We start from the raw sequence: 24,711 nt of genomic DNA, 5'->3' as shown, positions 1-24,711 counted from the left end.
TTTTACGGCCTACAAGATAAATATGTGAAGGAGTTTATCTCGATTTATAAAAAGTGCTTCTGAGAAGCACTTTTCAGGATACACCCTAACTCTCTAAATTAGCAAGTGGCACTTAAATAACTGGGTGATTCATATCACACACACACAGCCATGAATAGCGTGCAGAGAAGACAGAAAGAGGGACAAGAGACAGGCATGTGTAGAACAGTAGAAGTGGAAGTGCTAGCATTGGGAAATGTAAATTGAAGGTCCGGGGGAAATGTGTGTCTGTGAGATTCTTTGGTCCCTGTCTTCATTTCTTTCCTTCTGCATTGATGAAGACTGGGAATGCGGAGAGCATCCCTTTTTTATTGAGGTTTCTGAAAATGCCCATCAACATATTCATCACCCTGCCCTAACATCCCCGCGTGGCTATGGGGATGTGGCCCCCACCTTGTCCCCAATAATTCTTTTATTTAAATTATTTTATTTAATTCATTGTTTGAAAAAAATATTATAAAGTCAAAAAAAAAAAATGAACCACTAAAAAATGTTGCAAGCAGTATAAGTTTTTAGTATAAAAAGTAATAATGGGTTCATGTTGTTGATTTATTCTTCTGACATTTTGATTATTACTTTTTTTGAAAACTTATAGTAATTTTAAGGAAAAATTTAAACCATGTATATGCAAAATTAAAAATTTATTATAAACGACATCCTGTTTTGACTGTGATTCATGTCCCCGAACAATTTGTAACCAGAAAACTAAACAAAAAAAAATCCGACATTATTTTAATACCAACAACATAAATGAAAGTCATATATAAAGTTTTAAAAACAAATCATATTACATGGTTAGTATAAAAGTTAATTAACTAATTTAAGTATATTTAAAAAAATTAATTAAGTTTGTTATTTATAACAAATAAGTATTATATTTTCTAAAATATTCCTGCTAAATACATATTAATTAGAACTACTATTTGACGAAACATTTAACACTCACAACTACTACAAGAGGAGAAAAAAAATAATAAATACAAGAGACAAAATGAATTTGGATTTTATGTTTAAAATTAAGTTGAATGTGAAACTAACTTTTTAAAGTACTAAGCACATGATGTAGTACTATGTATATATACATGCATTACTGTGTGAATAATACGCGACATTATTTATAAAGCTAAGGTAGGAAGAGGGTGGCTTTCAGTCTGAAGATCCGTACAACGTTATGGGGAGGTGCATGGGCGTGCTGGGAGAGGGATAGGAGGGGCGGCTCTCTCTCTCTATACATATATATATATACTCTTCCGGTCCTTAATATAGGACCTAATTGTTGAGTTGGTTTTGGTCCTAAATATAAGGTCTATTTATCATATTTATCAATTTTCTCTAAGTTACCCCTATAGATACTCTCTCAACCATAATCAAGTAGAAGAGGGAGATGTGGTATTAAGAAAGATTATTATGGTGTTTTAGGAAAAATGTGTCACATTTCTTATAATAAACTAACTTAACTAACTTCCTTAATCTAATCAAATTAGTTAAATGGGTCTTATATTAAGGATCGGAGGAGTATATATATCTCTCTAGGTGTGGTGGCCAACAGCGCACGAGTGCCACAGTTTCGTCGCTTTCCTCGCTTCAATTATTCATTCTCTGGACCACTTCTTCTTCTTCAACCAAGCGCCACTAAACTTCGTCCATCCATCTTTCCCTTTCTGATCCTCTCTCGTCTCTTTTTCAATAATAGGTTAATTTAAAGCATTAAACTGAAAATCTAACCATCCTAATGTTTTATAGTTAGTATGCATAAATATTCTTTTTAAGTGCATTAGCACACATAAACATTTTTAGATATATAGAGCATAACCGTCAAGTGTAACTAACATATGTTGTGTTATAATATCAAGACACTAAGGTACTGTTTAGTACAAGGGAAATGAAGAGTATGAGAGAAAAAATTTTAATGAGCTTTATTAAAAAAAAAATTGAAGAGTGGGGTTTTAAAATTTCAACAAAGAAAAGAAATAATATAAAAAGAGTAATAAAGATTAATTAAAAGCTTTTGACCCTGGGAAGCACACTTGTTGGGAAGCCTTCGACCTTAACACTCCCGACTTAATAGAGGTTAGTCTCAAATCCAAAGTGGCTCGAGAATACTTGACTCATACTAAGAAAAAATTAGACATAAAATATGAGTGTTTTTAAAAGTTTAATTCTTCTTAATATTAAAAACTTAAAATTAAATTATGTAAAATTTTGATTCATTAAGCATTATCTAACCAAGAATATACTTAAATCATGGGCGTCCTTGTCAATCAAGATACATGGATGCATCCAGAATTGTTGGGGAAAAAAAACAAATATACACATGTGTGTGTGTATGGACATTTTCAAAGCAAATGACATGGTTACCAACTTGCAACAAAAATGTTACAATCACAACAAAGCCATATTCATGAAAATGAGAGATGAACAAAGAGGTCTATTCTTCTCTTCTTATGGTGTCTTGTCATAAAACTTGCCCTTCATATTCATACTTGGTAAATTTTTAAGAATATATATGTATAAGTTTGGACAAAATAAAACTAGCAAAATTAAAGTTTGTCGAACATTGTGTTTAAATAAGATTTATTTTTATTTTAAATATGAGATCTTAATTAATTTTATCTCCCAAATTAATAATTTTCCCTCACAATATATTTATTGATGATTTGGTGGTATATATCATAGGGTTTAATGACTTAAAAATGAGTATTTTAAGAAAACTAATATGTAATTTTTTTAATAAATAACTAACTTAACTAATTTTCTTAATATTTATAAATTAATTATATAACTTGTGGGTTTAAAGAGAAAAGTTATATTTTAAGAAGTTTTGTTCAGCATATTTATTAATTTTTGCATGCATTTCGTGATCACAAACTTGGTTTCTCTCCTCATGAACCATAATTTGAAGTAGTTAAAAAGCGTCATTTTAAGATCAGTGACCAACTAAACTTCACACACAAAAACAAATGCATAAGAAAATAAAATTAGCAGAGTTAAATAATATTTTAATGTTAGAATGTGGAAGTATAATAATCAAGATTAGGCCTTTAATTATTTGTCCTTTGAAAGATCCTAAGAGAATAATTGATGTGCGCTGTGATTGAGTTGGACATCTCTCAACATATAGTATTGTTTATTTAAAAGGGGAGGGAATACATTTTTATTAGGGAATAATAAATTAGTATTTTTTGCCCCACAATAAATTAATTAGCACTAGTTGATAACTTTGCATTATTATTCCATAAATTAAAGCATCATTTAAAAGAATGGTTATGTCTTTAAAATTAGTTTCTGATTCCTATCCACAGATTTAGTTACATTTCAATTAAAACACTTATAAATACTCCTCCAGTCCTTAATATAGGACCCAATTACTGAGTTGGTTTTAGTCTTAAATATAAGACTCATTTTTCATATTTATCAATTTTCTCTAAATTACCCCTATGGATACTCCTTCAACTAGTAGAAGAAGAAGATGGGGTATTAAGAAAGATGATTATGATATTTTAGGAAAAACGTGTATCATTTATTATAACTAACTAACTTACCTAACTTCCTTAATCTAATCAAATTAGTTAAATGAGTCTTATATTAAGGACTAGAGGAGTATTTTTGATTCTAAAATTAATAGAAACGTAACATTCCTGGACAAAAAAACAGAAGTGTGGCAAAAATTAAGGAATGTGGCAGCTAAATGTCACAAGTGTTTTTTTTTTTTGGCCAACAAGATCATAAGATCAATTTCATTCAATGAACAAAATTAAATTATTGTTGATTTTTCTTGAAGTTATTAATCTCCATCTCTAAAATTATAATTTGATTCCTATACGGTACAATGGCTTTTTTTTTCAGTTTTTTTTTTGGTAATATGAAAATATAACTGAAAAAAATATAAGATAAAATTTTTAGAAATAATAAAAACAATAAATTGTTTTGAAAACATTAGCTGCTATTAATATAAATTAATTATTTTTTCACAAAAACTATCATTAAAACCATGTAATCCCAAGTAATTATAATATTAAAAAATGGTCACTACTCATTAGAATATTTGAATTTGTACAATCCAACTCTTGAAATCAAACTGTTAAAATAAGACAAAAGGAGGAAAAAAACTGTGGGCCAGAAAGCATCAAATTATTAGTGCTAAGCATGTGGGATGCAAACGTGTCACAAAGAAATTGGCTTTCCTTAAAATCAGAGCATGTCTGTATGTGCTTTATCACAACACTAACCACTCATAAAATAATTAATTAGACTAACTTTAATTAATTATAATAGATTAATCAATGACCATTGTGGCTTTATTTTTAATTAATTTGGTAACCCATACAAGCAAGTAAAGTAATAATTAATTTAGTGCTCATAATGATGAGAAATCCTTGTCCCATCTTACAACATACGAGATATTTAAGTTTTACAAACCACTATAATGATTTATAACTGAGATTCTCATATTTGTAGTTTTGAATAAATATTTGATATTTATTTTCTGCAAAATTTTTTACGACCTACCTTGATGGTGGTATGGATTATTAATTATGATTTCAGAATAAAATGAAAAAAATATTAAATTATAGTTTTTGAACCCATCCATCACATTAAAAAATAATAATGAATTTTCTTGGTCATCAGTTTTGAAAGGAATTGATCTCAACTTTTGGATATAACAAACATCTAATATATTTAATTTTTCAAATCCCTTGTTCCAAGGCTTTATGTTTCAATTATTCTAGCAATTTGCCAAGTTTGGGCCAACACATTTTTATATTATGTATTTTGAGAAATTTCTCTGAACTATACTTCTTTAAAGAAATATTTAATTCCAGATTCAATGTATGATTAATATCAACATGTGACCCCTATGTACAGGTACAACCACACACAGAAGGAAAACGATGCTTGAGAATCTAAAACAAATTAGTATTGCTAGTTACATTAAATATTTTTAAATACTTTTTAAATTAAATTAAGTTATTAGTGCTTCTTAAATTTACAACCTGATCTTCTAAACAATACGAATATATTTCTAATTAGAATTAACAACAAATTCAGAATATATTTGCAAATAAAAAATCAGATTATAATTTTGAAAAAAAAATGGCTATAATACAAAAGTGTTAACAATTTATTATATTTTTTGAAATATAAAGAGAACATTTTTGCAATAAATAATAATTCATAATTCAATGATTTTAATTTTTGGTAATGTGGGGCCCACATTTCTTCATCTATTATTATATAATTAAGCACATCATTACAAAAGCCGCCGCCAATGAAAATGTTCAATTCGTTTTAGAATTGAACAGTAGAGATTGATTTGTCCACACAGTCTGTGAGAAGAAAAGAAGGAAAGAAAAGGATAAGCATTTGAAAAGTTTGCATTTTCCTTTTAATATTAACAAAATCTGTGTGAATCACATGGAGGGGTCATTCATGGCTTGCCCATTACCCTCCAAGAAAATTACAGTGTGTGAAATGAAACCAAAAAATCTAAAGAGAAAAAGAAAAATCCACCAAAAGAGGAAAAAAAACAAAACAAAAATCTCAAATGTAGTTTCGCATGAAGCGTTGAGGATGAAAGGAAAGAATTGTGATTATAACTGAGAAACTACATTTTAAAATTGTTTAGTATGAGAGTTTATTTATTATTTGAGATTCGATAAACCTATATAAATAGAATTAAGGAATACGACTTCCGCCTATGATATTTTAAATAGAATAAGAATTACTCTCTAGTTTTTTCACTCTAATTTTCTATTCTTCTCTTATACTTCTTCTTTATTTTTAACGTTTAAAGGTTTATATTATGTTTCCATATATCCATAAAGTATTTATAGTAGTTTTACATTTTTCTTGTTAAAAAGAGATTTTACTATACAATATATTGTACTGAAGTATTGCTAATAAATTTAAAACAAAATTCAATGGATATATTTTAAAAAAATAAATTTATGAGACAAAATAGATTAAAATTTTATATATACAACTTAAAAAATTTATTACATAGCTTTTATATTTAGTAATGAAGATAATATATTTTTTTAAGATTACTTACATTTAAAATTCAACACAAATTTTCTTTTAAGCTCCTCAAGACAACTCACGGTTTTAACTAAGCTAAAGTTTGATTTTTTTTTTGCATTTTAAAATAAATTTAATGATTTAACTAATAGTTGGAAATGCTTTATGATAGAGACTAAAGTGAAATATGCATTTTTAACTAATTCATACGTATTAATGAAATAATGAACAATATTTAAAACTCTTTAAAATTATCATATGTCTCATAAAAAGAATAAAAACACCTTCTAGAAGATGGTCTGCAAAATATAAACACACAAGAGAATACTTTTTTTTTTTAACATGTTATAAATAATACAAGTCATTTTAAAATCTGCGTAAATAGATATTAGTTATTATTCTGGACTAAGTCCTTAAATTATCATTTTTATGACCAGGAAAAAAAAACTACATTTTGAGGAACATGGGAATTAATTAAAAAATAATGAATATAATCATAATGGTATGGTTTCTGGTTAGTTGTAGGACAATAGGTTATAGGCTTCTATGGGCTTATTATTATTGACTAACAGAAGCGGATGCTTGTGGTACTCTTGAATTCCCACCATCACCTAAATTGATGCTTGATCAGCCAATGATAATGACTTGAGAGTCACTCCATTATTTGCTTAATCAAATTTCTTGTTCATGCCACAAGAAAAATTAAAAAAAATATTAAAGTACCTATTTAAAAATTTTGTTGGTTAAAGATACTTAAATTTAAATAAGTACAACTCATCTTCAACTAATGTAGCCCTTTTTTAGTTCTGTAAAACATACATTTAGTTATGTGTAAATTACCTTTGTTTTAAAATTTTTTGTAAATAGTTCAAAATAGAAGAGAATTTCCAAACAAGTATTTTAAACCATATTTCCCAAAAATAAAACAAATGAATTTTTTAAATGGAATAAAAAAGCAAAAACATGTGAATTTAGATATTTTATCATATAAAATGTATAGCCAAGAAAGATTTGAAAAAACTATTTAAAGGAGCCACCTATAGACAGAACAAAATATCTTTCCACTAACATTTGCTTCAAATTTTCTTTTTTTTAAAGAAATTGTGTAGATATTCATATTCATTTTTATATATAATATTTGATTATTTGTTTTTGTGTGATAATGAAGTGGTTTCTTTCAAAGACAAAGTGAACAGTGATGGAGGAACTCACAAACATTCAAGTTTGAAAAATGGATAGGGACCAACCTCCATAGCTAACGCACTTAAATTGCTTTCACAGCACTAAATCAATATGCTAAATTGCTAATGGGGCCCATTTTAATTTGTAATATTTATAGGCTAGGCTTAATTTATTCCCTTCGTGGACGTTTGTTCGAAACTCTCTTGTTTTATATATATGTGATGGGTGGTAGACAATTATCTTTTGTTTTTTGGTTGAACTAAAAAAAAAAAAAAAATAAATATATTCTGTGGTGGTGAGGGGGTTTTATAAGGGCTCATAATTGAAGGGGAAACTGTTGAGATGAAGTACGAATAAAAATTATTAAAAAATTATCTGACTTTCAAATAGTAAATAGAATTATTGAAACAAAGCTAGGAAAATAAAACAGTATTAATAAGTGAGGTGACACAAAGACATATAGGACCACAAAATTGTGTAGAAGAGGCGAAAGAAGAAAGAGAGAGGTGGAAAATTTGTTCTGTGATGGATGCAAAGCCAAAAGCAACTAAACAAAACCAAAGCAGGATGTGGTCTAATATTAATATTAAATTAAACGTGCCAAGATTTGGTTCCTTCACACTCACACACAATTATAAAATGGTCCAAATGCCTTGTTCCTCTTGTTCTGATTATAAGAGTCAGTTGACTAATTTAAAGAGATTAAAAAAATAAGTAAAGTTAGTTATTTATAAGAAATAGATATTGTTTTTCCTAAAATATCCTCGTTAATCAAGTGTATTGTTTAGAACTACCATTATTAAAATGACTACTTTAAAAAAATACATAAATATGAGAGATAAAGTGAATGAGAGTCTTATATTTAAGATCAAAATAAAAATCAAACGAGATCTTATATTAAGAAACAGAGGTAGTATAATTTAGGAAACAATTTTCTAATGAAATTGAACTAAGCTTTTTCTTTTTCTTCTTTCCTTTTTTCGTTTTAAGTGGGCAAGCAATACGTTTGCTAAGCAGGATCAAATTCGCAACCTGCTCACAGGGCAAAGCACCATTCAACCACAAAAGCTTTGGCAAATTGAAGCACACTTTGATTACTTATCTTCACCTTTTTTTTTAAAAAATGGAGGCTATGTTTAATATCAACTTTAAAACAAACTGTACTATATATAATTTATGAAAATGCTACACCTTTTTTTTTGTATCAATTTTATATTATGTTGATTTAGCCTCCTCGTAAATCAACACACACATGCTATTTATGGTAAAAAGATTTAACAATATTAAAACCTTAATAAACACTCAATTTATCTTCTCTTGATTGTGTTGCCAATCCTTTAAAAAAAAAAAGAATCAATTCTGATCATTTTTTTTTATTAATCTTGATTAGTTCCCAACCAGTTCATTTTTTGATTGGTTTTAAGGTGTTTTGAATTGAACACATAATCCTTTTTTGTTTTGTTCACCCAACTAATCCAGTGGGGTCCGGATAATACCAATTAACACCATAACACCCACCCAAAAAAAGGTGCTCCTTTTAATAATATAAAGATAAATATATGTAATTTTGAATTGGTGCTAAATATTATATGCCAAAATATATAGCAGCTAGTGAGGCATGCCGCTTGATTCTAGTACCTTCAGTTGCATAGGCGTAGGATAAGACTGGCAACTAATTTGAAGATAATTGCATGCATAATTGGTCTCTTCTTGGGAATTTGTGCTTGTACCAATCATTTGCTTTAATTGCCCTATTCACTTCAATTAATTGGCCTCACTTCACTGTTTCTAATTGCAATCTAACACTGACCTTAATCATTAATACATCAATATTTCAACATATTTAATTACTTATTAATATAATATTAAAGGATTTTTTTCCCAGTAAACAACAAATATATTATTAGTTTATGAGTTTAATACAAACACTAAAGTATTTAGCAAGGATTTTACCTATGGAATGTATAATATGAATTGTAAATTTAAAATAAATTGATAATAATTCGACTTATTTTTTCATTTAGAATAATACATGAAAACCTATTTAGTTGAATTTAACTATCTGGTGCAAATACATAGGAAGTCTATTCTTGATTTGAGATTAATCTATGGATTAAATAAAATGTGAAAGGTTTAAATATTTTACAAACGTTAAAATAAAATAGTAGAATTTAAATAATAGTATAAATTTCTTTCAATTCTCTTCCAAAAATCCCAAGAGTTCTAACTTGGGTCAGATTCAAGGCCCAAAGAAAAAGAAACTTTGGTCAGGCTATATACAGTTTGCAAGGAGGATAGATTGGGCCCATTGACTGGGCCCATAAAGCTGGATGGATCCAAGATCAAAACGACGAGGGTGGATTGTCGTCTTGACGGCCCTTACAATTTGGGAGGGAGAGAGACCCGGAACTCCATTCTTCGACTTTCTTCACTTTCGTCTCTTCTTTGCCGCTGATTTGCTATTGACTGAATATTTTTGAGGGAACAATGGCTGCTTCCTCGTCATCTACAGCGGCAGATTCATCTGCTATGGTGACGGAGCGACGAGGAATACCTGGGGCTCAGTTTGTGGAGGACGTTCAGACTTATCTCACGCAGTCAGGTCTCGATGTCCAGTCCGCCCTTGCATTCTTTCAAGAAAGGTTCGTCTTCTATTTTACTTCACCCTACTATTTCTTTCTAAGTCGTTTTCCCTATTTCTGTTCAACTGAACAATCTATTTTGGTGCCTTGGGGAATTAGTGGATTAAGCTCTGATTGTTGGGTATGGCTTTACATGCTTATAAGAGTGCCAAACTATACTTGGCGACTTCACTAGATAAATATTCTTATGTAGTTGGGTTGAAGGATCTGCTTGCTCTTGTGCGATTTTTGCTGTATGATCCCTGCTGGAATGGGCTTTATTTATTCTCGTATTGAATCTATGTTGTCAGACTTTTTGAATGTAGATTCCATAGGTCCGCTGAAATAATTATTTGGGATTGGAAGATCATGTTGTATAGATTGGATTTTAGCAACTGTACGAGGAGATAGTATAGCAAGAGTGCAACTAAGAGAATAGAAGCACTCTTTCAGTCCTGCTAGTGCCCTGGAGCAATGCTTAGAATGATGGTGACATTAAATGCGTTTGTGCCCCTCAATTAATAGTGGCTAGATGGAAATGGAATTGAGATGTGCATGTGGCATTTATATGACAGAACTATAGAAATGCCCTACGCTCGTGGTTAAGCGGATTCTCTCTGGTCATGAAGATCAAGTTTGTTCTCCAACTTTCATTTCAGTCATTTATCACATCCAACAGTTGCCAGGGATTCAGAATCACACTGTATAAAACATACCCCTTCATATGAAATTAATCAGTATGTTTTGACACGGAGGAACGACTTTTCAATCTGGACCATAGGATGAAACTGACAGTTCGTAAGATTTCTGGGAGGAAAACTTGATATTAGCTGCTGGGAGGATTGGAGTTGGGGGGCACAAGAACTAATTGGGGAGCGAAAAGGAATCTTTATTGCTGTCTATTATGCATTTTTTTTATCATCACTCAATAATATTTATCCGTTTTCTTAATAATAATTTTTTTGGAGGGACATGAGGATCATTTTTCACTCACATCCCCCTTTCCATTTCCCTTCTTCATATCTTATGTCTTGTGTCCTAGACAGCCCTCTACTATTCAGTCTCTTATGATAAGATGCTTTTAACTAAATTACGCGGTTTAAGAAAACAATTAAAATTAGTTAAAAGCAATTAATATGTAGCAAATGCAATTTTTTTTCCAAATATGCCCCCATATATAGATGGGTAGATGTGAGAGAGAAATAGTGAGATGAATGAAGAAAGAGAATGTATTAAATGCATTAAACTAGGGGTAAAATAGGTAATAATGCATTAAATGTTCAGACAAACTCAAAAAGGATCTTATAAAAAGGAGACAAACCTATTCAAAAAATTGAATCTTATAATAAGAGACAGAAGGAGTATTAGATGGATACATGTGTCCATGCAAATTTGTAATTGATGGTGATGGGAAGAGGCATGCTGGTTAAGGTTCTCGTCGGAAGGTTGGGATATCTTACCCTGTTCAGTGACTTTTCATGTAAAATTAAGTAAATGATGTGACAGGGACCAATATGTTATGCACTTTTCATGGTTCTATCGTGGAAAGTACTTTATTTGAAGATGGTGATGGCACAAATAAATTCTGTGCCAGCTGGATAAGAGAGAATGAGAATTAGTTCGGGTTGCCAGTTACTCTAAAATATGGGGACACGAAGGCAGTGATCTTGAATTGAAGAAACATATTGAATATTTAAAATACACAACAGGGGAATTGCTAATAGTAGAAGTCAAATATTAATTTCAGTGATACAGTTGCAGAATGCTAATGGGGAAGATATGGCTTTGATGTAATCATTTTCGAATTTGGTGAGTTTTGAGCTCCAGCTCTGATTCATTTAGCCTCGTTTTATGTAGACCATATAATTACTATCTCCCTTGTTTGGAATTCTTTTTTTCCAAGTTTAAATACTATACATGGAATCTAAGCTCATAATTCTCCTTGTATTCTTACTGTTGTTGATGCTTTGGCTGGATATTTGAGAAACCATAAGGATATTCTTACACTTAAAGAACACTGTTGGGCAATCCTTTTCATGCGTTGGGAGGAGTCTCCGTTCATCATTATTTTATCATTTTCTTTATCAATGATGACCTAGCACTTTATTTTGCAGACTACAGCAATATAAAGTAGTTGAAATGAAGCTTCTTGCTCAGCAAAGGGATCTGCAGGTAGTAATGCCCATTGTAAAAAATTTATACATTCATAATGTTGGCTATGACATGAACTCTCAGTTTCTACTACTTATGAAGTTTCGTATCTGATTCTTTTCAAAGTAGAATTTGTAGCACATGTAATATTTTGACTGTTATATTAAGTAGGAATATATGCCAATTGGACATTTTAATGTCAACCAGAGGTTTAGGCTTCTGCTGATTGACCATGAATAACCTCAGGTTAACTATGGGTTATATGACTTGATTCACAGAAAACTGTTAGTCTTGTTTTTGTTAACTTTTCTTATATATTAAAGGAAAGATTTCATTGTTGCTGATATTTTTAGTTGTTCTCAGGCAAAGATCCCAGATATTGAAAAGTGCTTAGAAGTTGTTGCTACACTGAGAGCTAAGAAGGGTACTGGTGAGGTTCGTTTTCAGTTTGTTTTCACCTGTAAAGTATTACATTTAGATTCAAGGAACTTGGACTACATGTTTGAGGAAAGAGGCAGATGTGATTGGTCATATTAAATGGCTATTAGAAAGTCCACCTTTTTCTGTCTGTGTATGGAGTTGCCCTAAATCTGAGTGTATATGTGATGACCGCTTGCTGCTATAAAATCGATACCTGCTGTGTATTCCTGTTTTCTCAGCTTCTTTATCAGTAAAAATATATATATATATATATATATACACACGCGCGCGCACACTTTTTACTACCAAGCACTCGGTTCAAGTAGCAGGCGGTTGCACACTTTATAACCAAAGGTTTCAAGTTCGAATCCTGGGAATATAGCTGTGTTACGTACTTGGAAGCATAGCATCCCTTTATGGTTCTGCTTGGCTCATATGAATTAGTTTGGGCCCTGTTGAGTCCTCCAGTTGAAAGTGGGCTGGATACCGGGTGGGTCACCCCCCCCCCAAAAAAAAAAAAAAACACACACACACACACACTGTTCATGCATCCTGGTTTAGATTAAAGAAACTTGACTTTAAGGACAATTAGAAGTTGATGTTAATGACCTCTTGTTTAGAGTTTGCTATTTTCCTTCTTTGCTACTATCGTTGTTGTTTGTTGGATTCAACTGACCTATTTCCTGTCTTCAATGGTTAGACTTATTGCTAAACTTTTGGCATCTGTTGATGGACGGCCCATAATAATCGATTCATCATCTTGTAGATAGTTATATGCGCATGTAATGAACTAGGTACTGTATTCCTGACAGCGTGCATTGCATAACTGCAGGAACTTATTGCTGATTTTGAAGTCTCAGAGGGCATATATTCACGTGCTCGCATAGAGGAAACTGACTCTGTCTGTTTATGGCTTGGAGCCAATGTTATGTTGGAATATTCAGTAGAAGAGGTCCTTGACTGTTCGTTTTATATGTTATTACTTTATCTGTCTAATCTCTATTTTAATGTTCTAATATATTTTTCTGGACTTAAACTGTGTTAGTTTTTGTTGCAGGCTACTGGTCTTCTCCAAAAGAACTTGGAAAATGCTAAAGCCAGTTTAGAGGTTCTTATCACCGATCTACAGTTCCTGAGGGACCAGGTGACAGTGACTCAGGTTAGATTTCTAATTATGAAGTCCTCTATCTCTTTTTGGTGCAGTCACCTCATAAAAAAATATATGTTGTGGGCGTTGGGCATGTATTGGGTGGCCAGGAGCCATGTCCTTAAGCGCTTGCCTTTACTACAATTAGGGTGGCTTAGCGGGAGGGAGAATAAATAGAAGAACATAAACTAGTGAGAATTGAGGAGGGAAAGGTTTAATTTTACTGGCTATTCTTGGTAGTGGATCTGAAAATTTGTATTAATGAAAATAATGTGACTTGGACCTCAGTGTAGTATTTTCATCTATTTTCAACCCCTAAATTGGCGATGAAAAAATTTACTAAAGGTAGCCACTCAAATTTCACCCATTTTTTTAATTCTTTTTTGAAGCAAGAATACTTGTCATTTACAATGTTTTATATGCTTGTATAGCTCTTTGAACTTTTATGATAACGAATGGCCAAAAAAACACATGGTATAATCAACAAGAAATGCACATTTATCCAATAAACTTCACATGGTATTTATCATAGGAGCTGGGGAAAAAAAAAAACACATGGTATTTATGATAAATAGTTCATCTATATATATAATCAGGTAACAATTGCCCGAGTGTATAATTGGGACGTGCATCAAAGGAGAATTCGACAAGCCACTGCTACAACTGCTGAAGACTCGTGAAAAAGGAATTTTATTGGCATATGGACCCAAAGCTTACCCTTTCAGTTGAGTGATCCTTCTGGCCGGTCATCCTCTATTGTTGATTTGGTCCTCCTGGCTTTTGTTCCTAATTCTGGTTTCACCCCGGTATATTCTGCCGAAGTTAGGAACCAGTTTTGAAGCACGTAGGTTAAAATTATGGGCTCTGTAACATTTGTGTAATACCACATTTAGGCATATGAACATATTTTTTTGTTTTGGTTTGATCATGCGGATTTTCTATCCGCAATTTACTCTGCTTGTTTAAAATCTGGAGTGGATGCTAATGTTAATTATCTATGAGTAATCTACTTTTGAAATTCAACTTCTGGACCAGCCGGGGAATCAACGGAATAACTGGTGAAGTGTTCCGCTGAAGCTTCAATTTTTGAACAGAATCATAATGAAGGGGTAAGACATCGTAATTGCTCTCAAACGATGTCAGCTCCTAATCTTTCCTCAAAATGGTAAGATTTCTGATTTAGTATTGTTGGTTTTTGTCGGAAATGAAATGATGTCTTGTCTGGAATACTACTCCAGGTCCATGAAAAGAAGCATATGGAAAATATACACCTTTGAGAAATTTAACAACTAAATTGTATACTCTCTCATGTGTGATTGCCACTGAGATGTGACCGTCAAATCCATTAACAAGGAGCCATATGTGATATGTAACAATCCCGCCAATGAGGTTATAATTTAGAAGGAAATGACAGGTTTGATCTTGCTTATAATTTTACGTTGTTAGTGTATGCCTCTCTGATTAAAAAAAAATGATATGTAAAAACCCTCAAGAAAAGGAGCCACATGGTTGTGAAATTGTAGTCTTTGGAACTGGCGCACCAATCAAATTTGAACTCTTGTATGTGTATGTATAGATCCATCGTGAACACATCTGCAGGTGAAGACACTTTTTTTTTTCTTGCCAACTGTGTGTTGGGATAAACACACGCATCTTTATCTATATATATGAATAAATGCATAGTACGCCAAAGATTCTATGAGTAATGCAAATAGTTTGGGTTTTATAAGGAATTGTGAGCATCATTATTTTTAGTTTCGGATGGCTATAATAAATTAATAATACTAGGTACTCTGAAGAGCACTGGGGGGAAGGAGGAGGAAAACAAAAAGAAAAGAAATAGAATGTCTTTCCATATGCGATTAAAAATTATATTTTAAAAATAAATTTATTAATATAAGAACTAGTTTAACTTTTCAATTTGGTCTTAAATATAAAATTACAATATACTTTGTCTCTTACATTTATCTATTTCTTTCCAAAGTAGTTCTTGTAATAGTTGCGTATGTTATATGTTATACTATCTCTGGTCTTTAATATAAGAGTTAGTTGATTAATTTGAGTAAATTAAGAAAATTAGTTAAGTTAGTTATTTTTAATAAATAAGTTTTGTATTTTCTAAATATCCTTATTAATCAAGTGTATTGATTAGAACTATTATTATTATAAGGGCTATAGTGAAAAAAAATAGATAAATATGAGAGACAAAATGGATTGGGGTTTTATATTTATGATCAAAATAAAAGTCAAATGAACTCTTATATTAAAAATCGAAGGTAATATTAAATGGTAGTTTTAGCTAATATACATTATTAGCAAAGATACTCTAAGAAAGACACTACCTATTTATTACAAATAACTAATTTAACTAATTTTTTTTAATCTTCCTAAATTAATCAACTAGGTTTTAATTTTATATTAAGTACATCATATACTAATAAAGAAGAAGCAGCTTAGACTTCAGGCGTGTGCGAGCCAGAAAATTTTTAAGAGGGAATTTTTTTTCCCCCAATTGCCTCTAGTTTTTCCTTCACTTGTTTCCCAATAGGAAAAAAGAATTTTGGAAACGGTCCTTGTCAGCCAAAGGCTTGTTTCCTTGCTGATGACAAGAAGCTGAACAAAGAATTATTTTATATTTTACGTTAAAAATAATTATTCACCAAAAATAAAATAAAATATTTTTAGCACTTTATTATGGTCAAATTAATCTTATGACTTAACGGTAATCCCTCAATATCTTAAAGTGGAGGGTAAATTTGAGATTGATACTGGGGACCGTCAAAAACCACATGCTTGGGGGTTGGATTGGACCATCCTTTGAAGTCCTCTCTTCTAACTAACGTTGAACGATTTTTCCTCATAACTTACAAAGGATTTGTTTTTCTTAAAAAGAGGCCCCCTCAGAGAGCAGGAACTTTTTGTTTACTGATAGGGTTAATTAATCCACAAGTCCTTATAGTTTCAACGAATTTTGAATCAAGTCCCTATAGTTTTTTTTCTCTTTATCAGGTCCTTATACGTTTATCTTTTTTTAATTAGGTCATTTATTATTTTTCTTTTAATTAAGTCCTTATAATTTCACTAAATTTTTAATCAGGTCCATGTAGTTTTAATTTTTATTTATTAATTAATATAAGCTTAATTAAATAGATTAATACTGAAATATAAAATATTAATAATTAAATTAAATTAATAATTATGTAATAAAAAAGTATAGAATTAATTAATTCAGAAATTTTTTAGAACACTTAATTTTTTTGCTGAAAAAATTAAAATCATTATAATAATTCAATATCTTTAGAATATTATTGTTTATAAACTAATATTAATAATAGATACTATTTTATGTTTATATAATAGTATTATTAGAATTTATAAAATAAAGAATAAAAAATTCAGAGACTTAATTAAAAATAAAGTGAACTTATAAGGACTTGATAAAGGAAAAATAAATACAAGGACCTAATTAAAAACAGGTGAAAGTATAAGGACCTGATAAAATAAAAAAAACTATAAGGACCTGATTCAAAATTAGTTGAAACTATAAGGAGCTGCGGATTAATTATCCCTTACTGATATAATGTCTACAATGCAAATTACTTAAAGAATAATTAATGTTTTTTGTCAATTTAGTTATGATTCTTTATATTTTTCTCTCTATTTTATAACTTCGTTTAATATGAAGAAAGTTAAAAAAAATATTTAATTTAAAATAATTTAATGAGTTAATTATTATTTTTTGATATTGATGCATGATGAATTAATTAAAATGACTTATATTATAAGCCCGAAGGAATATACAATTTAGTCTGACCACTCTTTACGCAACTGTGTCGGCCATGTTGATATTCATTTTACACTTCATTAACTGTTTACTGTGTCTAATTACTATTTCCGGTTCAAATTAGAAGACCTTAGTTGTAGAAGTCTACCAATGAAGTCTTATAATTAGGATAAAAAATAATAGCAAATAATAACACATTTTCAGCCGTCGGATGTTCAGGATATTTATAATACTTCATTGGTTATTTCAGCGTTTCGTTAGTCCTTACTGCACTTTGTCGGCTCAAAAAGTTGAAAGGAATAAAGTTTTTTTAATTAAAAGTGCAGACAGTATCCGGATGAAATTACAAGCAAAATCAAGACTTGCAACTTCTTTTATATATACATATATATTGAAGAGTTTTTGTACCATTGCAAACAAAGGTTGGTTCAGTGGCGAGAAGTTAATTCATAACCCATAAATTATAAGTTTAAATTTTACTGTTAATATAAAAGTCTTGTTGATAAATAATTTGTAAGTATATCTATCAATGTTTTTTTAGGGAAAATTACAAAAAAAAACCTTGAAATTATAAAAACGCAGATAAGGATCCTTGACAACTTTACTTTGACATATTATTCTTGTCAAAACTCAAAGTAAAGTTGTCAAGGGTCCCTATTTGCGTTTATGCAATTCAGAAATCTTTTTTTGTAATTTCTCCTTTTTTTTTTAGGGAAATTGCAAAAAAAGACCTTCGAATTGTAAAAACGCAGATAGGGACCCTTGACAACTTCACTTTGGGTTTTGACAAGAATAATATGCCCTGAAGTTGTCAAAACCCAAAGTGAAGTTGTCAAGGGTCCCTATCTGCGTTTTTGTAATTCCAAGGTCTTTTTTTGCAATTTTCCCTTTTTTTTAAGTACAAATGTTTGGCGAGCACCGAATCCGACTTACCTAGGAAGAATTTCATACCATCAAAGTGATTGGTCAAAATAAATAAAGTTAGCGTGGGGTGTCAGAGAAGCAGCTGCTTTTCTTTTGATTTGAGGGATTCAAGCATGAAGAGGGCATTTCCAAGGCCGAGAAGAAGAACTGAGCGTGCGTGGTTTTATGAAAAGCCAAGCGGCGCACACAGAACGCAAAACAAAGCTTCAGCCCATAGGGTTTGGATTCGCATCTTTTACTCGCATATCCCTCCTTTCCTTTCATTCACTTCCTTTGATATGCTCATTTCATGTACTTTAGTCTAAATTCAAAATGTTTATCTACTAAAATTGAAATTTTACATCTTTTATAATTCTTACCCAAAAAACAAATAAGGTAACCAGCCTTAATTTATCTAAATTTTCATGAATTGCTATAGTTTTAATTCGCTTATTGTTGTTTACGATTAGCACTAAACATAAACTCATGAATTCAATTTCAAGATTATGTAAACATAGAAAATACTACTACTTCCGGTCTTAATTATAAGACATAGTTGACTAATTTGAGGAGATTAAGGAAGTAAGTTAAGTTAGTTATTTGTAATAAATAAGTGTTTTTATTCCTAAAACATCCTTACTAATTAAGTGTATTGGCTAAAACTGTCACTATTAGAAGGACTATCTTAGAAAAAAAATATAAATATGAGAGACAAAATGAACTAAGATTTTATAATTAGGACCAAATTAAAAGTCAAACGGGATCTTATATTAAGGACCGGAGGTAGTATTTCGAGAATTATCTCTAAATATCAATAGTAGTTTGGTGTAGCATAGAATGCACTGATCTTGAGTAATGTTTAGTATCCGAAAATGCCTCAAACACGTTTTCAATAAAAGAATTTGACAACGTTTCTAAATGTAAGGGCAAACCGGCGTCGTTTACGTGAGATTGAGACTTTTCCTCCGATAGAACCCGTTGGCGTTTTCTTTTTGTGGTCAGCGAAGCACAAGCACACAGACTAAACTCGCTCGAAAACCGATCCGGAGATTACAAATTCGGGTGTCACCAAACCATTTTGCGCTTACGAGTTAGGTGAGTCTCTCATCGACGAAAGGGTGTTTGATTGAGTGGCTCTGCATCGTCCAGCCGTTAGATATTATTCTTCTGATTCAATATTCTGTAATCTTTACACGTTTAGCATTTCTCAAAGGGTAAAGTAAACTGTCTCTAATCCTTAATCTCTCTCTTGATTTCCCGGCTGCAATTCTTTCAACTCATACTCTGTTTGGTTTGTTCGTTTGTTTGATTGTTGTTTTTATTTACTTTTCCTATCATACCATGTGCCTCTGTGTATTTCTGTTAGCTTACAATCGATCTGGGGTTTCTGGGTTGTTTTTGTTCTAAGTGCGTATTTTGGGTTCCGGATTTCTTGTTTATGAATCAGAGTGTTTGCTGTTTGTGTAGGAAGCGTACTGATTGACGAAGAATGGCGAACATTGACATCGGAGGGATTTTAAAGGAGCTGCCCAACGATGGGCGTGTTCCGAAGACCAAGATCGTGTGCACGTTGGGCCCGGCTTCTCGATCTGTGGAAATGATCGAGAAGCTTCTCAGGGCTGGGATGAACGTTGCTCGTTTCAATTTCTCTCACGGCACGCATGATTATCATCAGGAGACCTTGAACAATCTCAGGACCGCCATGGCCAGCACTGGCATATTATGTGCTGTCATGCTTGACACTAAGGTCGGTTCTCTTACATTTTTGAGTCTGATTAAGGATTCGGAAATTTTCTTTTCATTTCGTTTACTCGATTTCGTATTAACATTTCTACTTCGATGTTCTTCCACGTCTGCCTTTGCAATTTGTCAAGTTAACTACTTTTCCAACCCTCAAGCCGTGAAGTTTGAAACCTTTAACTACTGTCTGCTTATTTGGTTCTACATCATTGAATAAGGTCTGGGGCAGTTGTATTAGTTCCCATTAATTTCTTGCATTAACTTTCTTTTTGGGGTTTAACATTCTTTTTTTCTTCATTTAGAATTTTCTATATATACTTGGTTTGATAGCAAGATTCCCTAAACATCTTGTGTCAATTTCTTATTTGGATCTACCTTTTCTTCTGTTTTTGTTTCTCAAATATATTACAAGAGTCATCCTAGAGCTACATAATTCTTTCCTTATAGGTTTAGATAGTGAGCTTCCGTTGCAAAAGGGACAGCTCCCAGCTTGTGTCGTGTATACTTTCTTGTGATAAAAAGTCCTTTTTCATTATAGCACGCAAAATGTCACTCCAGAAATGAGATTTTGGTAAAGTCTTATTATTTCGTACTGTATTTTACCGAAATGTGAAGCTGTTTTTTTTTTGGTTACAATTATCTTGTTTGTGGAAAGTTATTTTGTCCTTTCCATTCTAATATCCTGTTTCCCTTGTATTAACCGTTCTGTATATATCTCTCAACTGTATTACTGCAGGGACCTGAGATTCGGACTGGTTTTCTCAAGGGTGGAAAACCTATTCAGCTTCAAGAAGGGCAGGAAATCATCATAACTACTGATTATGACATCAAGGGGGATCAAGAAATGATATCGATGAGTTATAAGAAGCTACCCGTTCACTTGAAGCCTGGAAATACAGTATTGTGCTCTGACGGAACAATCAGCCTCACTGTCTTATCTTGTGACCCTAATGCGGGTACTGTTAGATGTCGCTGTGAAAACACAGCAATGCTTGGTGAGAGGAAAAATGTTAATCTTCCCGGTGTTGTGGTAGAACTTCCCACTCTCACAGAGAAGGATAAAGAGGATATTCTTAAGTGGGGTGTCCCTAATAAGATTGATATGATTGCTCTTTCATTTGTTCGCAAAGGCTCAGATCTTGTTACTGTTCGTAAGGTCCTCGGCCCACATGCAAAGCATATTATGTTGATGTCAAAGGTATTACTATTATGTTGCGTTCGTTATGTATCGTTCCAGAAATAAATTCAGTCCTTTTTGTGTTGGGGCTGACTTATTTTTACACCTATATGTGATTGCTTTAGAAAGCGCTGGCTCATTTCCTAAACTTATATTCTTTGCCCCTTGTTAGAATCAGCATTGTCTATTACTCCTTTTTTGTAAGCTTCAAATTTGAGGAGTATGCTTCATTTTATAAGCTTCAATTTGGGTTTTTCTTAATATTTAATGTATTTTTTTTCCAGTGTTGCTTTTAAATATCTCTTTTTTATCATATTTCCCCCCATATTCTCTTTCATCCTTTTTCTCATTTATTATAAGGGCATATTTGGAAACAAAACTATATTTATAACCTATTTATTTTTATAAACTAATTTTAACTAATTGTTTGTTATCCATGAATTAGTTATTTGAAGCTTGGGGAGAATATGTCACGTGGAAATGGAATTTTTATGGTTAAGTGGCTTCAAAACCTCCGATTAGTAATTGGGAGCCCCCAAGTTCTTGTCCCTTTCCCGCAACCTTAATAGTCATGAAAGGGAAAGGGAAGGTAACTGTGTCTTTGACTATTTATTTTATTCTAGACATCTTTCAGATGAATCATACTATATTTTCTTTTTTTAATACTTTAAATAGAGACATGTGGCAGGGTCTTTTGCATTATATTACTCTTCTATATGCTTCCCTTGTTTCCGTTATTTTCATGTTCACTCACCAGCCTTTGTGGTGTTCAATTTTGAAATCCTGACTTTTTTGTTCCCGTTTCATATAATCTCATGATGCTCCCAGGTTGAGAATCAGGAGGGGGTTATAAATTTTGATGAAATTTTGCGTGAGACTGATGCATTCATGGTTGCACGTGGTGATCTTGGAATGGAAATCCCTGTTGAAAAGATTTTTCTGGCACAGAAAATGATGATATACAAGTGTAATCTCGCAGGCAAACCTGTGGTCACTGCTACCCAGATGCTTGAATCTATGATCAAGTCTCCCCGCCCAACAAGAGCGGAAGCAACTGATGTAGCTAATGCTGTTCTTGATGGAACAGACTGTGTCATGCTTAGTGGTGAAAGTGCAGCTGGGGCTTACCCTGAACTTGCTGTGAAAATCATGGCACGAATTTGCGTTGAAGCAGAATCTTCTCTTGACTATGGTGCAGTTTTCAAAGAGATGATAAGAGCTACTCCTTTGCCTATGAGTCCATTGGAAAGTCTTGCTTCATCTGCTGTCCGCACTGCTAACAAGGCTAGAGCAAAACTCATTGTTGTGCTGACTCGAGGTGGGACTACGGCCAAGTTAGTTGCCAAGTATAGGCCGGCTGTTCCGATCATGTCAGTTGTAGTGCCAGTTTTGACGACAGACTCATTTGATTGGACTTGCAGCGATGAGACTCCGGCAAGGCATAGCTTAATATACAGAGGCTTGATTCCTTTATTGGCTGAGGGATCTGCAAAAGCTACGGATGCAGAATCCACTGAGGTGATTTTGGAGGCTGCTTTGAAATCTGCAACAGAGAAGGGCCTTTGCAAGCCTGGTGATGCAGTTGTTGCTTTACATCGCATTGGGGTTGCCTCTGTTATCAAGATTTGCGTTGTGAAATGATGCATTTGCTATGCAGAAGGCGTTGCTTGCCTTAGAGACGCTGGTGTTTAAATTACATTTTTGGCTTCTATTCTTCTTTATGAAGTCTTGCTGTTTTGAAAATGGAGAGTTGAGTTTTCAGCTTTAGAGACTGAGCTGTTTCTGGTATTCTGTGTAGTGGGATGAATACCTTATTAATTCAGCCTGGTATGATGATAATAATCCGCACTTCCTCTTTATGATTTGGTCATTTTTCTGCAAAATTGATTTTGGGTTTTACCTTGGCCAAACGGATTGGAGAGGGAAAATGAGGTAGTGGCTTGGATTCCATTGTTTCTTTCGTTGAAAAGAGAGTCTGATAGAAGGGAGCTGTGCTCATTTAAATCTGGATTGATTTTGGATGTTCCGAATTTACTTTAGATTTTTTATTTTAAATATTTTTAATTTTTTGAGCAAAATAAAATAAAGATAATGTTATAGCAGTGACTAATTTAGATAAAAATCAAACTATAGTTTCAGAAGTGTTTTTACGGTTTACGAAATAAATATATGAAGGAATTTGTCTCGTTTTGCGGAAAAGTGTTTCTGAAACCATGATTTGGAGGTTGTTAAACACTCCTTACATTTCATGATTTAGTAGATAAATCATGTTATCTAATACTCCTTCCGTTTCTTATCATAAGAGACAAATAACCGAAGTACATTAATCAAAAAAATAGTTAAAATTAGTTAAGAATAATTAATGTGTAAAAAGTATAATTTTTTTTCAAAAATGCCCCCATTAATAATGTGAGAGAGCATGAGAGAGAACAATTAAATTATTAAAAGAAAAAGAAGTGGAAAGGAGAGAAAGTGTGAGTTGGAGATAATAAATATGGGTAAAATAGGAAATCAACACAAAAAAGTAGAGGCAACTTTTAAGTGTCTCTTATATATAGGAATATGCCATAAGCATCAAATGTCTCTTATAATAAGGAACGGAAGGAGTAATATACTAGAGGGGCTCAAAAGATTTGCAAGAAAAAAGTGAAATGGGGTACAGAAAAGTAACATTTGATATTGTACACGATTAAAGAAATTCCCCTATATAAATTGCAATTATTGAAATGGGAAATGACATATTATTCATTTATGTGAAAAGGGAAAATTTCTGGAATCTTTATCTAATTGTTAGCAACATCAAATCCTACGCAATAATCGTGAAGTATAAAGTGAACATCCACATATAATATACTAGTATTTATTCTTTTTCAACAAAGATATTCGAAGTGTTGAGTATTTTTTATAAGTGGCATTATCATTCAATATTTTATTTTAGCCTGTAAGCAATCACTTAATATTTAATTATGAAATATGTGTATTGGACTGTTTGTTAGTGAACCCAACAACATCAAATATTTTTTCTTGAGTTTAAATGTAATGTTGAGTTTAAATTTTCTCAAAAGTAAAATAGGAGCGTGAGTTATGGCAAAAGTAGAAATAGAATTTTTGGCTAAAAATAACTGGTGAAATCGGATGAAAAAATGGAACAAAATAATGGATGACATAATTAAGTTTATTATTTTAATAAAAAGACTTCCAGATGGCACAGTCAAAACTGTTTTCACCAAGCCTGGCCAGGCTTGGTGAAAACAGTTTTGACTGTGCCATCTGGAAGTCTTTTTATCTCAGGAGGAGAAGAAGTATGAACATCCCTTTGAACACCATGAAAGTGTTTTTCATAGTTGGTGATCCACTCAAGAGGCATCAACTGAGCAAGTTCCTCTTTTGGGATCTGTCGAGGAATCTGAATGATGGAGGTATCATCAGCTCTATCAGAAACCACATAAAGAGCATCTTTAGTGGAGTTTGGAAAATGAAGATCAAGAGCATGATTCTGGAGTCTATAAATGACTTGATGATGAAGAGT

The 24,711-nt window shown here is 32.0% G+C and overlaps 2 protein-coding genes across 7 annotated transcripts; both read left to right on the top strand.

Annotated features, from left to right (window-relative positions):
- Positions 1–9,667: 9,667 nt before the first annotated feature.
- Positions 9,668–14,605, top strand: LOC114748314 (probable prefoldin subunit 3). The gene is made up of 6 exons (XM_028936682.1): positions 9,668–9,881; positions 11,975–12,032; positions 12,375–12,446; positions 13,264–13,383; positions 13,489–13,590; positions 14,175–14,605. Exons 1-6 carry the CDS (start codon positions 9,727–9,729, stop codon positions 14,256–14,258), a joined length of 591 nt encoding a protein of 196 aa, XP_028792515.1. The 5' UTR covers positions 9,668–9,726; the 3' UTR covers positions 14,259–14,605.
- A 4,661-nt stretch (positions 14,606–19,266) lies between these two features.
- On the top strand, positions 19,267–23,052 carry LOC114748311 (pyruvate kinase, cytosolic isozyme). 6 transcript variants are annotated; one of them, XM_028936679.1, is made up of 4 exons: positions 19,267–19,360; positions 19,737–20,012; positions 20,742–21,203; positions 22,011–23,052. In XM_028936679.1, the coding sequence occupies exons 2-4, from the start codon at positions 19,755–19,757 to the stop codon at positions 22,821–22,823; spliced, it is 1,533 nt and encodes a 510-aa protein (XP_028792512.1). In that variant the 5' UTR covers positions 19,267–19,360; positions 19,737–19,754; the 3' UTR covers positions 22,824–23,052. The 6 variants fall into 6 exon arrangements, with proteins under 6 accessions (XP_028792512.1, XP_028792513.1, XP_028792510.1 ...); XM_028936680.1 differs by having other exon boundaries at positions 19,270–19,360; positions 19,733–20,012; XM_028936677.1 differs by having other exon boundaries at positions 19,280–19,360; positions 19,713–20,012.
- The last annotated feature ends 1,659 nt before the right edge of the window (positions 23,053–24,711 follow it).

The sequence above is a fragment of the Neltuma alba genome, unplaced genomic scaffold (genome assembly GCF_004799145.2).
Source record: "Neltuma alba isolate B1F8T4 unplaced genomic scaffold, ASM479914v2 tig00005684_pilon, whole genome shotgun sequence".
Classification (NCBI taxonomy): Eukaryota; Viridiplantae; Streptophyta; class Magnoliopsida; order Fabales; family Fabaceae; genus Neltuma; species Neltuma alba.
Note: the sequence above shows the minus strand (reverse complement) of the source record. Positions and strands in the feature narration are given on the sequence as shown.

Bases quoted from the DNA above. Each gene is read 5' to 3' on its own strand.
- LOC114748314 (XM_028936682.1), top strand. From the start codon at position 9,727: ATGGCTGCTTCCTCGTCATCTACAGCGGCAGATTCATCTGCTATGGTG. The intron at 9,882-11,974 runs GTTCGTCTTCTA...TTTATTTTGCAG, and splicing joins CTTGCATTCTTTCAAGAAAG to ACTACAGCAATATAAAGTAG. The intron at 13,591-14,174 runs GTTAGATTTCTA...ATATATAATCAG, and splicing joins ACCAGGTGACAGTGACTCAG to GTAACAATTGCCCGAGTGTA.
- LOC114748311 (XM_028936679.1), top strand. From the start codon at position 19,755: ATGGCGAACATTGACATCGGAGGGATTTTAAAGGAGCTGCCCAACGAT. The intron at 20,013-20,741 runs GTCGGTTCTCTT...GTATTACTGCAG, and splicing joins CTGTCATGCTTGACACTAAG to GGACCTGAGATTCGGACTGG. The intron at 21,204-22,010 runs GTATTACTATTA...TGATGCTCCCAG, and splicing joins ATATTATGTTGATGTCAAAG to GTTGAGAATCAGGAGGGGGT.